General features: G+C 40.2%; 1 protein-coding gene across 3 annotated transcripts in view; it reads left to right on the top strand.

The window, feature by feature from the left end:
* btbd8 (BTB domain containing 8) overlaps positions 1-14,204 on the top strand; it is a 96,905-nt gene extending 82,701 nt beyond the window's left edge. Inside the window, exons 18-19 of one of the 3 annotated variants that reach the window (XM_085983345.1) lie at positions 4,426-6,807; positions 10,095-14,204. In XM_085983345.1, coding sequence (XP_085839471.1) covers positions 4,426-6,807; positions 10,095-10,123 — 2,411 coding nt within the window. In that variant the 3' untranslated portion in view covers positions 10,124-14,204. The other 2 variants (XM_085983344.1, XM_085983346.1) reach the window with 2 other exon arrangements.
* Positions 14,205-15,407: the final 1,203 nt, after the last annotated feature.

Genomic DNA, 15,407 nt, shown 5'->3' with positions numbered 1-15,407 from the left:
GGGGCCTTTTGTGATGACAATGTGATTATTGGCAATATAATCTATTGACTAGTGCCTTCTAATAATGCCTAAGCACAATCTATTCAGCAAAGCCACTTAAAATGTTGATGTGGAGATAGTTTAGCTGAATGTTTGCCAAAATCTCTATCTGTGCTCATGAGGGTTTGTTTACAGGTGCTCATTGATTATACAAGCCCAGTTTGCTGCTTCACTAAACTTAATAGCAGCATGTTGACCTGGTTAAGAACATAAGAATTAGGAGCAGGAGTAGGCCATACTGCCCCTCGAGCCTGCTCCGCCATTCAATAAGATCATGGCTGATCTTGTACCTCAACTCCACTTTCCCGCACTATCCCCATATCCCTTGAAGTCCAAAAATCTATCGATCTCGGTTACACTCAGTGACTTAGCCTCCACAGCCCGCTGGGGTAGAGAACTCCAAAGATTCACAACACACTGAAGAAATTTCTCCTCATCTCAGTCCTAAATGACTGACCCCTTATCACAGAACTCACAGAAACCCCACAGTGCAGATAGAGGCCATTTCGGCCCATCGAGCCTGCACCGACACATATCCCACCCGATCCCCGTAACCCCACGTATTTAATCCCCCTAACACTAAGGGTCAATTTATGATAGCCAATCAACCTAACCCGCACATCTTTGGACTGTGGGAGGAAACCGGAGCACCCGGAGGAAACCCACGCAAACACGGGGAGAATGTGTAAACTCCACACAGACAGTCGCCCGAGGCCGGATTCGAACCCGAGTCTCTGGCGCTGTGAGGTAACAGTGCTAACCACTATGCCACCGTGCTTATCCCAAGACTATGACCCCTAGTTCATTGAACCTTCATTGCATTCCTCTAAGGCAAGTATATCCTTTGGGTAAGGAGACCAAAACTCTGCACAGTACTCCAGGTGTGGCCTCACGAAAGCCCTATACAATTGTAGCAAGACTTCCTTGCTCTTATATTCCAACCCCTTTGCAATAAAGGCTAACCTGCCATTTGCCTTCCTAATTGCCTGCTGTACCTGCATGTTAACTTTCTGTGATTCGTATACAAATCGTGACAACCAAATCCCGACTTGTCCCTGACTCCATATGTTCTGACCTTGGTCATGAGTCTACTATGTGGTACCTTATCGAAGGCCTTTTGAAAATCCAAATAAATTATGTCTACTGCATTACCCTTATCTACCCTTTGTTACTTCTTCAAAAGATTTCAGTAAGGTTGGTCAAGCATGCCCTTCCCTTTTGAAATCCATGCTATTATATTGCAGCACGGTGGCATAGTGGTTAGCACTGTTGCCTCACAGCGCCAGGGACCCGGGTTCGAATCCGGCCTCGGGTGACTGTCTGTGTGGAGTTTGCACATTCTCCCCGTATTTGCGTGGGTTTCCTCCGGGTGCTCCGGTTTCCTCCCGCAGTCCAAAGATGTGCGGGTTAGGTTGATTGGCTGAGATAAATTGACCTAGTGTTAGGGGGATTAAATACGTGGGGTTACGGGGATAGGGTGGGATATGTGTTGGTGTAGGGGTTACGGGGATCGGGTGGGCTATATGTCGGTGCAGGCTCGATGGGCCGAAATGGCCTCTATCTGCACTGTGGGGTTTCTGTGATTCTGTGATATTGCATACCAACATTTACTAGTCTCTGGTACTAAACATTGACTTTATTTGCATATGGTAGCAAACTAATTCATTAGTGTTTTCTCGATTCAAAAAAAGCTCCACATTGATTTTTTAGCTGTGATGAATTCTGCTTGCGCAGTGCTTTCAAACCACATCACCTTTCTCTGATGGAGACCTTTCAATAGATCAATCATGCTGTTTAAGCACAGCCTTTTCCTTAGATGTTTAATCTCATTGGGTGGGGATATGCAAGCCAACATTTGTATAAAAGTACTGTGCAGAGTAATAAATTGCTATGTTACTGATTTAAACACCGTGATGAATCCATTTTTCCGTGTGAACAATTTAGGTTCATCGTTGGGTGTGAAGCTGTACAGACCAGAAGATTCTGGCTCCATTCTCGGGCTCTGCTGAGTCAGCTAATCTCAGTCAGGGTAGCGACAATTGGCCTTTGCATTCAGTGTGAGGGAAGGGAAAATCCAGACGTGGTCGCTGATTTTGATTGCCTGTGACCTATAAAGCTGGAGAGTGCGTGCGTGGGTTGTATGAACGTTGAGTGAAAACAGGAGGAGGTTTGGTTATGATGCTCCCTTTGAGAAGAGTCCGTCAAGGCTCAAATCAAGATTCCTCCCTTGGATGAGGTAACACAGAGCTGCCCGTAGCAATGGATCAGTGGCCCAGCTGGACCCCGTGCCGTGAAAGGGATTTATTTTTTAAAGTCAATAATGCAATTAGAAACAACAAACTGAGGAATTGCAAGCTAAATAGTTTACAATATGTTAGAAATCAGAAGGCTTCTGACCTCTTTGACTTGAATGATTTTATGATTTATACAGCTGATTTTGTTTCAATTAAATTTCTATCCAAAGATTAAGTGCCTTTTATCAAACCAGAAAGAAGGAATTTGGAATAAACACTTCGAATTGGAAGAGTCGGTAGTAATTTTAACTTTCTCACATTTATGAAATATTTCACTGATTCTGTAAAACTTAAAAAAAATAAAAGTAGCAGCATATAAAACATATAAAAAGAAACGAGGGGTCTGGACAGAGTAGATAGAGAAACTGTTCGCATTGGCAGAAGGGTCAAGAACCAGAGGACACAGATTTAAGGTGATGGGCAGAAGAACCAAAGGCGACATGAAAAACGTTTTTTACACAGCGAGTGGTTAGGATCTGGAATGCACTGCCCGAAAGGGTGGTGGAGGCAGATTCAATCATGGTTTTGAAAAGGGAGTTGGAGAAGCACCTGAAGGAAAAAATTTGCAGGGCTACGGGAAAAGGGCGGGGGAATGGGACTAGCTGAAGTGCTCTTGCAGAGAGCCGGCACGGGCTCGACGGGCCAAAATGGCCTCCTTCCATGCTGTAACCATTCTATGATAAGTATCAGAAAGGGTAAATAAGGGTACTGTAGTAGACATAATTTTATTTGGATTTTCAAAAGCCCTTTGATAAGGTACCACATAGTCAACTCATGACTACGGTTAGAACATGCGGAGTCGGGGACAAGTCGCAGAATGGATAGCAAGCTGGCTACAAAACAGAAAACCGAGTAGGGGATAAAGGTGGTAACTCCGACTAGCAAAAGGTGGGACGTGTTGTTCCACAAGGGTCGGTGCTGGGATCACTGTTCACCATTTACATCAACGATTTGGATTGTGGAATCGGAAGTACAATTTCAAAATTTGCAGACGACACCAAATTGGTGGTGTAGTTAATACAGAGGAGGACTGCGATAAAATACAGGAAGACACTAAAACTTGCAGAATGGTCATGTAATTGGCAAATGAACTTCAATATAGATAAGTATGAGATGGTACATTTTGGTAGGAAGAATAAAGAGGCCACTTACTCCATGGAAAGTAAGTGTCCTAATGGGGTAGTGGAGCAGAAGGATATCTAGGGGTACAGATACACACATCCAGGTTAATAAGGCCATTTAAAAAAACAAGCAAACAAAACACTGGTGGTCATTTCTAGAGGGATAGAATTGAAAAGCAGAGAGGATTTGTTAAACTTGTATCGAACCTTTGTTAGACCACACTTGAGTACTGTAAATAGTTCTGGTCTCCATCTTATAAAAAAGGATATAGAGGCACTGGGAAAGGTATCATCCTAGTACAAAAAAGATTTACTATCAGGAAAGATTGAACAGGCTGGGGCTCTTTTGACTGAGGGGTCTTTAAGATTACGATGACCGGATTTAATAGGGTAGACGTAGAGGAGATGATTCCACTTGCAGGGGAGACTAGAACTAGGGGCCATAAATATAAGATTGCCACTAATAATAGGCTATTCAGAAGAAGAATCTTTACCCAGAGAGTGGTTAGAATGTGGAACTTGTTACCACAAGGAGTAGTTGAGGCGAATAGCTTGGATGCATTTAAGGGGAAGCTAGATAAACATATGCGGGAGAAAGGAATAGAAGGATATTTCGATGGGGTGAGATGAAGAAGTTTGGGAGGAGGCTCGTGTGGAGCATTATCACCGGCTTGGGCCGAATGGCCTGTTTCTGTGATGGTAAATACTATGTAATAAAAATTACATAAAAGCCTTCACAGGGTCAAAGTTAATGAATTAAAATTAAAATTGCTAGTGACATTTCAAATCTGAAAGTTTGTTGCAGTTTCCAATTGCACTTAATGCCACTTTATAGCGCACATTAAAGAGAAATATTTTTGTTTAATCTTTATGATGTCCTTTGTAGGTGTAGTAATTCAAATATATTTAAGTCTTTCAGAATTGTACAGTATGAAATACTTATTTGTAATTTTAACCTTTTGTCATTTTAGATCCAAAAGGAGGGACCGTGGGTTTAGAAAAAACAGGTCTTGCTTCAGAACGGAGTGATGCATCAAAGCAGGCTACCAAAGTTCCAGACTGTGAAAAAACAATTGCTGCTAATGAAATGCTTAAAAAAGCTACTAACTCTAAACCAGTGAAAACAGCTGCTTCCACTGCAGGGAAGACAAACTTAAAGAGAATGGCGCAAACTGGCACCACAAGTCCAAGGACACCTATTCATTCAAATAAGGTGGCACTGAAAGAGAAAAGTGCATCTCTGCCCAATGTGAGAAAACCATCAACTAAATTGGTTACAGTCACAAACAAAACTGGTTCTGGCTTGAAAAGATCTGTCTCTAGTTGTCACGACAAGGCAACTCCAAATTCACTACGGCGTGATGTGAAAAGTGCAGCACAGATAAAAAATGAATCTGGTTGTGTTGAAAATGATCAAATGGGAGCAAATAATCTGTCAGAACATACCCAGAATCCAGAAGTACCATCAACTGCTCCACCAAGAGATAGTAAGTTGGTGGAAGGCGAGCAGATTTTAACGTGTGTACTTTCACAACAGATTTTGAACTCGAGTGATTTATCTAACATTGCTGAAAAGGCAAATGATTATACATTAGAACAAATTCACACGACTTCAGTTGCGAACAATGTGGCTGATTCTGAAGGCCATACAACACTGAAGCCGTCTGAGGACATTGGGCAATCGTATGTAAAGTCAAATCTGTGTATAGCTCAGGATCTGAGTTCAGCAATTGCAAATAAGGAATCCCCAAATGATGGTGTTGATCTTGCTTCTGAAACAAAGCTCCGACTTCTTAATGAATCTGAGAAAACAAAAGAAGGCCATCTTCAAAAGGGAAGTACTTGTGCTACAGAAATTAAATCTGGTCAGCTTTTTACAGATGGTATCAATGAAACCCCATCTCTCGTAAACCAAGATATATTTGAACCAAACGATGCAACACTGCCTGCTCGTTCATTTGACCAAACCAGTGGTGCTGCAAAATGTAGCTTAAACCAAGGTGAAGAACAAGTTCCGTCAGACTTACCTAAAGAAATAGACGCACCAGGGATCCCTGCAAGTCATGAGGATTCGGAAACTCCGCTAGTGGAATCTTGGAACTTGGGTACAGAAGTCTATCCCGTTTCGGATGCATCTTTCCCAAAACAAAGTCCAGACACAGACACTGGAAGTGCAACAACATCATCTGATGATATCAAACCTAATTCAGAGGACTATGATGCAGGAGGCTCCCAGGATGATGATGGATCAAATGAGAGGGGCATTTCCAAATGCAGTACAGTTGTGTGTCATGACTTTCTCGGGAGAAGTAGCAGTGACACAAGCACACCAGAAGAACTTAAGGAGTGTGACGGTGGATTAAGAGTAGAAGTAAAAGTGAAAGATATAGAGTCTCATGATCAGACAAGAAGTGCTAGTACAAGAGAATCAGTAAGTAATCACTGTTTCAAAAGCACTCATCAAGGAAGTAAAATAATCGAAAGAGGAGGTGAAGAAGACATTGTGCCTGTTGGTGATAAATTAGATGTTGCCTCAGACCTCTTGTCGTCTTCGTGTGAAGTGACTGAAGAAGATAAGTCAGAAATTGAGAATGCCGAGGAAATCTTCCCTCCCCCTGTTCCTGTTCCTCCTCCACCTCCCCCTCCCGAGCAGGGCATTTACCACTTTCAGGGTATTGACAACCTGGCTTTTGAAGACGTTACTGAAAACGAAACGGAGGTCACAAACTTTTCATCGGCTGCAAATTTCAAGCGTTCTGTTCTGCTGTCTGTGGATGAATGTGAGGAGTTAGGTTCTGATGAGGGAGGTGCTGAAACTCCTCCCTGCTCTATGGATTCTCTTACTCCCTCTGATGTATTTGATGGTGTTTCCCATGAGGGTGGTCACCAGCATCATGGTAGAACTTACTATTCGCGATATTCACTGGAAATTGATGATGATTTTTTGGAATATGACCAGGAGAAGGGCAAAAAGCAATCTAAAATTCCCAGTCCTTCACTATCTGCAGATGGAACTAGCGTGGTAGCTAATGATGCACTGCCGCAGGTTGGCTCAACAGAAATGGGGCAGGCAGAAGAAGTCAGTATTGCACCTGTTGCTCACCATCTTTTTGCTGAATCACTCGGTGAAGGAGAAAATAAGCTTGTAGAAGAAAACTGGATAGCAGCAAGCATGTTGGAGGACCAGTATGAGGATAGCATGGTGCCTGAAAAAAATATCATCCAGCCCGCCGGCGGTGGTGACGGCGGTGGTGGTAGACCTCAGGAAAGACCCTGTCATTTGCAGCTCTGCCAAAAGGGGCATTCTTCCAGTGTACACAGCGACAGCTTTGCAACGGACGACCTTGATACAAGTGAGCATTTAGCTAACGTGGGAAAAGGGCAAGTGCAAGGGTACTACTCTGCATCCAGTGAGCAAACTAATAATACTTTGCCAACAGGTAACGTATATTGTAATTAACCTTTGATACCAACAGAAAGCACTTGGTCTGAAGACGGCACTCGAGCTTCTGTGCCAAATTGCACAAATGTAGGGGAATAAAAGTAAGACCACATCAGTTTAGTTTGTCGAACTATGGGAATTTTAAGTTGAAATAACAATGTCAAGGAGGGGGGGGGGTTTTCAAGGTACAAAAAGTGGGAATATATCTTGTATTGTTAAATGTGAACATTGTACATTTTTTCCCAGTGATTGTTAGCATGAATACTAGGAGAGATTAGTTATTTCACATCTAATTACAATGACTTGTTGAAAGAGAAAGAAAAATCTGCACTCCAGAATCTTCTGGCCATTTTCTATATATGACATTAAAGATCATTTAGCCAAAACCATGTATTTGAGATATATATATAATATATTATATGTAATATTATTTAATGCATTAAACCAGATGCTGGTAAGTGGACCTTCATGGAGGTCTATTGCACGTTGAATCCATGGAGATAGGCATGCAAGATCAAACCAACACAGCCCTTCAAGCAGTTGGAATGCCAAAGTATTTAGATTTAGAGGGCTAGTTGCAAAGACTGATTTTCAAGCAAGTGTTTTTGTCACATTTGTTGAACAAATTAAAGTGGTGTGGTCTCCAGACACGTGGGAAAATGTTACTGTGCCCATTGATGAGCGGATCTAAACTACATTTGCACTGAAATGTTAATAGTAGCACCTGTATACCGTTCTGTAAATCAAAATTAATTTGATTTGAGGCAACTGTCCAGCATAATGTATTGTGGATACTGTACTTGTTTTGTCCAGGATGTAATTAAAATTATTTGTGCTTGTATCCCTAATATGTTAAATTATGCCAAATGTATTTAAATGATTGTCTAATTGATGGCTCTCTGGTTTACTTAGCAATGATAATTAAGGTTCTTACTGGGGTTTTTTGCTTGATGAATGGTTGATCTTTTAACTGGTTTACTAACCTAATAAACTGCATCGGATTTTCCTGACCTTTTTTTATTTTTCTAATTTGTTATATTAGAAAGTGTAACTCTATACAGAGCATCAAATCAGACTAAACCAATACACAGAACATTAACATGCGGTCTGCAGCGCCTCAATTAAAATAATGAAAATTTAGGCTTAACTGAACGTTAAATCAGCAAATTACATTTCGATCAATTAGTAGTAGCTGAATCATGAGGGCCATATTATCCATGAGCCAGTAGACTGTCCGCAAGGATTATTTGTAGTAAGGTTACAACATTATCCATAAACTACACAATGTCCTATTACTTTCCCTTTTACTGGAATCAAAGGCTCTCAAATTATCAAATTAGGGCAGCTGAATGGGGTTGTTAAAAATTCTGTTTTAGAAGAGGCATTATCCATCAATTTTAAACCAGCGAGTACCTTTTATTAAAATAAGAGAAGACATTTCAGAAGAATGCATTGAGCATTCGCACCATATTCTCCAACAATATTTCGGTGCCAAAAGTGTTTCTGGATTAACTAATCGGATTACATTAATACTTTTACTTTCATCAGTCCCAGTTTTTTGCTACGTATACTTGTGTTAATTTCATGCTTGTTAGCCTATATTAATTTCTATCCTGACACTGCTCTTAAGTCTGTCTAAGAAACCGCTTTGCAATTCATAATAGTTTTCATTGCAATCAGTCTTTTAAAGTTAATCAAATACGCCAAGGTAGTCTGCAGCAGCCCCAATTGAAGTACCTACTTGTATCCGAATTTTTACAATGTTTAGTATTATGAATTGTTTCAGGAGACTTAGCTGATTGCGACAGTTCACAAAGCTACGCATATGATCGTCGCCCTTCAAAAACCCTTTCTCCCATATACGAGATGGAAATAACAGAAGATACGGAACCGAGCTCCGAGGTAGAAGTGAGCCGTGTGCATCAGGAAGAAAATGAACACTTTGCAGAAAGAGACTGGATACTTCTTAAGCAGCTACTTGGAGATCAGGACCCAAACTATGGGGTTGTTAACTGTCTGCCTGAAGATGTCAACCTAGCACAGTATCTTATCAACCAAACACTTTTCCTTTCTAGAGATGCTACGAAGACGCCAAGTAAAATTGCAGTTGAAAAAGAGGCACTGTGTAAATGGACTGAACTGCTGTCTCCTTTGGAGGACTCCACAACTAGCATTACAGTGGCTAGTTTCTCCCCCGAAGAATCAGTGTCTCCGCAGGGGGAATGGACAATTGTAGAGCTGGAAACTCATCACTAGCATAACTTCTAAATGGTGTACATAGGGGTGTAAATATGAACTGGATTCTTTTGTCACAAGGCCGCGCCTTTTTCTGTAGCTTAACCAGGTCTTATTGAGTCACTGGATGCAGCAGTATATAATAAACTTATATACTTAACTTTGTGTTACAAAATTGCCATTTGGGGGTCCTTTTGTAAAGGGTTTTTGTATAATGGGATAGCCATTAGGTATATGTGTCAACATTTGCTTTAGATCTTGAAATGTGGGACTCTGGTTTCCCTTCTAGAAAAATCTTGTCAATTATTGGTTTATATGCCTAAAACTAGAAGGTAAACAAACTTATTTACATTTTCATAATGTAAAATGTTAGTGAACTAAAATCATTTAATTACTACTTTCAAGAACTACTCGCCTTAATAGATTTTGTTTTAACATCTAAAATTAGGCAGTGATGGAAGTAAATTACAAATCCCAAGATGTTAGCATTTTCTTACAACTGTTTTTATAAAAGATCTTGTTTTGGAATCCAAGGCAACCATGGTGATTTTTACTGTTTTATTTTAACCTTGAGATTTTTAAATACAGATATTGATGTCTATGGGACCAGGGTCTAAACTCATTTATTTAACTCTTTTTTGATAAAATAAGCTACAGGATACTTGGCAGCTTGCTGCTGGCTGTAAAATGGGAATTTTTTAGTGCAATGTGGGAATTTTCTTTTCCTTATACCTGCTGTGATAGTAATTTTCATCTATTGAGCCGAATCAACATAAAATAGACTCTCTTAATTTTTCCGGGATGCGCTTCATGTATTAACTTCATGGAAAAATCTCAATGGTTTTGACTTGTGGAAAAACTTTATTGGAGAGACCTTTCTTTAAACGGTACTGATTTATTTTACAGTCTGTAAATTCAGAGTTGGTCATAATTTTACATTACTGTATCCTTTTTTTGACACAGTACCAAAATTAATCGAGAAACCCATTTGAAGAAACTGGAAGGAAATTTTAGAAGATTGCCCTTTCAACTGGGGCTTAACTTTAAATCAAATTTAGACAGGCGCTATTAAAATCAGAATCCACTCTAGTTTGATTTAGAAACCTACCGGCCTCGTGGAAAGGAAAATTGGGGACGTACATATGAAATCCTGTGGTTCAGTCACAAAGGTAGGTTGCTGTTTAGACTTAAGTGTGTGTGAGTGAGTGAGTAATGGGAGGAAAGCAGCAACATGTAATTAATCAATTAAAAAAATCTATTAACAGCATTAAAAGTGGTCTTGATCCTTTTTACTAAATATCACATTTTAACAATGGGGGAAAAAAAATATGCTGAGTGCTCTTGCTCATACTATGCTGTAAAAGAAACAGTGTCCTGCACTAGGAACTAATAGTTATGCTGAAGGTATGTATTTTAACCTGATGGGGGTGCCTGTGGTTCAAAAGCTGTTTAACCAATCATAATGAAATGCATAGCCTTCATAATTTGACTGCAGACATTTTTGTATTCGATCTCATTTCTATATACAGGGATTTCCCCCCCCCACGTTTGCCACACGCAAATTTCACGTATACACGGTTTTCACTCTGCGACAATTTTTGTCAACCGCGGCAGTGAAACTCGCGTATCTGCGGTTTTAAATTTGGAAACAAGGTAAAAAACATGATTTTTATGCTATTTATATGCTTTTTATATTTTTTGTGTTTATTAGTGAATTTGCCAACCACGGTTTTACTAACCACTGGGGTTTTCAGGGACATATCCCCTGGGGTTGGGGAGGGATTCCTGTATTGAAAATATGGGGGAAGTTCCATCTTTAAAATTATTCTAATTGTAGATGATCTCGGCCATTTCAAATCGGTATTGAAAATTTTGTATTTCATTTATTTTTTTTAAAAAATGTTCACCCCTATTCCCTTTTGTCTTGCCGCACTGCACATAATTCCCAGGGTGGGCGAGGTGCAGATATAGAACCTTTTTTTATTCATGGGATGTGGGTGTCGCTGGCAAGGCCAGCATTTATTGCCCCATCCTAATTGCCCTTGAACAACTGAGTGGCTTTCTGGGCCATTTCAGAGGGCAGTTAAGAGTCAAGCACATTGCTGTGGGTCTGGAGTCACATATAGGCCGGACCAGGTAAGGACGGCAGATTTTCTTCCCTAAAGGATATTGGTGAACCAGATGGGTTTTTACGACAATTTGATAGTTTCATGGTTCCATTACTGATACTAGCTTTATATTCCAGATTTATTTAATTAACTGAATTTCAATTTGCCAGCTGCCATAATGGGATTTGAATTCATGTTTGCAGATCATTAGTCCAGCCCTCTGGATTACTGGTCCAGTAACATAACCACTACGCTACCGTACCCGTTTCAAGGCTTCTGTCGACATTTAATCAGTTAAGAAATGTGTGAGAAATGTTTCATAGAAACATAGAAGATAGGAGTAGGAGTAGGCCCTTCGAGCCTGCTCCGCCATTCAATGAGATCATGGCTGATCATCCAAATTGAGTACCCTGTCCCTGCCTTCTCCCCATATCCCTTGATCCCTTTAGCCTTAAGAAATATATCCAACTCTTTCTTGAATATATTTAATGAACTGGCCTCCACCGCACTCTGTGGCAGAGAATTCCACAGGTTCACCACTCTCTGGGTGAACAAATTCCTCATTTCAGTCCTAAATGGCTTACCCCTTATTCTTAGACTATGACCCCCCTGGTTCTGGACTCCTTGGCCATCAAAAACATCCTTCCTGCATCTAGTCTGTCCAGGCCTGACAGAATTTTATAGGTTTCAATGAGATCCCCTCTCAATCTTCTAAACTCCAGTGAGTATAAGCCCAATCGACACAATCTCTCCTCATACATCATTCCTGCCATCCCAGGTATCAGCCTGGTGAATCTTCGCTGCACTCCTTCCATGGCAAGAACGTCCTTCCTCAGATAAGGCGACCAAAACTGCACACAATACTCAAGGTGTGGTCTCACCAAGGCCCTGTATAACTGCAGCAAGACATCCTTGCTCCTGTACTCGAACCCTCTTGCTACGAAGGCCAACATACCATTTGCCTTCTTAACCGCCTGCTGCACCTGCATGCTTACCTTCAGCGACTGCTGCACAAGAACACCCAGGTCTCTTTGCACTTCCCCTTCTCCCAATCTATTGCCATTCAAATAATCTGCCTTCCTGTTTTTGCCACCAAAGTGGATAATCTCACATTTATCCACATTATAGTGCATTTCCCCAACTATTTACCCTCCTAATGGGAAAATAGTGCTCAGTGTCTCTTACGAACGGCATTCACCTCCCACCTCCATCGGAGGGGTGGAAAATCATAGCTGAGAACCTGCATTGTACCATCTGCGGTATTCACGCTCCTGTAAATCGTCTTGGGACGTTTTACTAAGTTAAAGGCTCTATATAAATGCACGTTGTTTTTGTTGCATCACGTTGGAGCAACACCAGATCCTGGTTACTGTGGAATATGCCTGGTAATATCATGCAAAGTGTTTTTGCTGCAGGGAACTGTTCAGAAGAAATACAAATTCTGAAGTAGGAAGTTAATGGTGCATTTTCTTGAGTTGTGAATTGTAGTGTTACCAAAGATATGAAATTTGATTTTTCCCCAGTACAGTAATAGGCTAGTAATAAAGAACAATATTGCCATAATCTTGAGTAGGGGGTTCTACAGAACTATCAACTTTAGATGGTTTCCCTCAGGGGAAAAAAAGTTCTTCTGTAAAGGAACTGGAGGTCTCTGCTACAAAAGGAGGTACTTCACTGTACTCCAAGAACAGATGTTTAATTAAAAAAAGCTGGTGATGTTTCAGGGGGTTCAGAGCCTATCTCCTATACGGTTTATAAATACAAACCCTGGATCATGTGTGTATCATACATGTTAGTTTCACATTATTCCACCTAGTAAATGAAATCCTCTGGATCCTTGAATAAATTTATCAAATACGTTCTTAGGAAAAAATTCTGTAATGGTTACAACTGGAAATGTAGGTGTCTATTCACTCCATTTTTTATGCAATCTCTAAAGGTTTTGTAACTTTGTATTTGTAATGTTCATAGATGCTCATTCCAAACCTTGTCACTTTTTTTTTAATTTTCATGTATTTTTGTGATGTGTTCATTTTGCACAGAACAATTCTATAAATACACTAAATGATTTTCCATAATGCTGTACACGAGCCATCAAGGCCAAGTGTCGTCTTCTAGTGATGGTTAAATGGACTAAGACATGCAGATGCAGTTGATATCCTGCCCTTACTTTTATATTTCTATTACAAATTCCTATTTTCACATTTATAATAGAAATTACCTATGTAAACTTGTCACGCTGTAATTGCATCCTCCTGCCAGTGGTGGCATTGCCATACCTAGCCCTGTGGGAGGCTGCAATTACAGCATAACCAGTTTACGTAGCCAGTTTCCATTATAAATGGACATGGAATTTTTATAATGAAAAACATTTCAGGCTGTAGGTGTACAATTTATGCAAAATAGCAACCTCTGTTGGTCCCTTAACAATGTCCCTGTATCTACTAGCATAGTAGTTGAGGTTCAATAAACACTTTGGGAATGTGTTCTTCCCCTGTGGCTTTGAGAATGATCCCTAAAGGGAAAAGTACATGCGCCTGGACAGAATAAGGATAGGATCAGACTGCACTCTATTGCAGAGTTGACTAGCCCGTCGACATCTGCTGTCTAGGTAAACGCGTGAAGAATGGCCGCATAGGTGGAATACTGTATAGCAGCATGAGTCCGTGTCCTTGGAAGTGGAAATGAAATTGAGGGAAGGGGCAATTTATAATTTAAATAATCAACACTAGAAAAGCAGGTAAAGTTCAGACTATAGCTGCAGTATGGATTTGATTCAAGTTTATTTAAATTTACTGCTTTTAAATTGCATTGAATGTGTGTGATGTTTTGTTTTAAAACTTAAAATGATGTTGATAACCAATATTTTCTCATCCTATGGTGTCAATTACTAATAGATTTGTACTAATGTAGATTTGTTTTAAAAAGGGAAGTAAACAATTTTCAATAAATTCATTTTTAGTTATGTAGTCTTTCATGATTTTAATCTACTGATGAAAGGAAGATAACTACAAAGGGAAATAACTTTTTAAAGTTTTGTAATAATCAGAAAATGTTTTTGTACTTGGTGAGATGTGCACTGACTGAAACATTTATTATAGGTTGGTAACTAAGGCAATAACATACAAGATGTAATTAGTAGGTATTTCTTCTATAAAACAAAATTTCACTTCATTGCTGAATCATATTTGACACATAAGAAACAAGGCAATGGATTTTATTGTGGATTTGCTTCCTCTAACTTTGCTCACTGCTTGAAGTGTTATCTAATTATAACACCAGCGTGAAACAGAAGCTTCTCCAGTGATTTCCCCTGTTGCAAGGTTGACATTTATGACTGACCTCATACAAGGTGTGTAGAGGATAATTTAATTCAAAGAATGTGGGACACTTCTATACCTAAAAGGTGAGTAATTATCTAGTTCTAGAATAAATTTGATGCAGAGAATTCCTCCTTTATCACCTTTTGGTCAGTGGTTTAAATTTGCTCATCTGCACAAAACTGCCCCTATCACGGAGTGTGTTTATCAAATTCAATTTGGCCACTACTTTATTCAGAACACATGGATAGTACTAAAAAAAACACAGTAAACACTACTGTATAAAATGACTGTGTACAGGACTGTAGCTTCCACATATTTACTTTAGCACCACTTCCTACTGCCTTGGATGCTGCTCTTGCTACCGCCCACTCCGTACAACACCAATGCTTATTGATTGCACATCGTGCGGTAGCCTGCTGTGTGAACACTGCATGAAGAGGAAATCCCATTTGTGGAATTAAAATCCAGGAAAGCGAGCAGGTAATTTCTAGACCCTTCCCTTCATCCATTGAGCTATGGTGGTTACAATGGACAGTTAGGAGCACAAAAACCTACAGGAATGAAGAGTAAGGAGCTAAAAGCTCAGATGGTGACTGAAGGCAACAGACTTCAGATCATTGTAGGCCAGGCACTCAGCAAATCAATAGTTGAGCTGCCATACTCTGCCAAGCCACTAACTATGGACCGCTGAACAATCAGTGGAGAGCCTCATACCAACTACTACCAGGTCAACCTTGGACTAGATAGAGAACCCCTACTTTCAGCCGGGACCCACTTTCTTGATCAACAAGCCAGCCCTTGATTGGCCATTTGCTCTAGCCCCAGACTCCTCTCCAAAGCCTCTG

Source organism: Somniosus microcephalus, chromosome 3 (genome assembly GCF_052327205.1).
Source record: "Somniosus microcephalus isolate GS21.2 chromosome 3, FLI_Smic_1.0, whole genome shotgun sequence".
NCBI lineage: Eukaryota > Metazoa > Chordata > Chondrichthyes > Squaliformes > Somniosidae > Somniosus > Somniosus microcephalus.
This window is presented reverse-complemented; position numbering and strand designations above follow the sequence as displayed.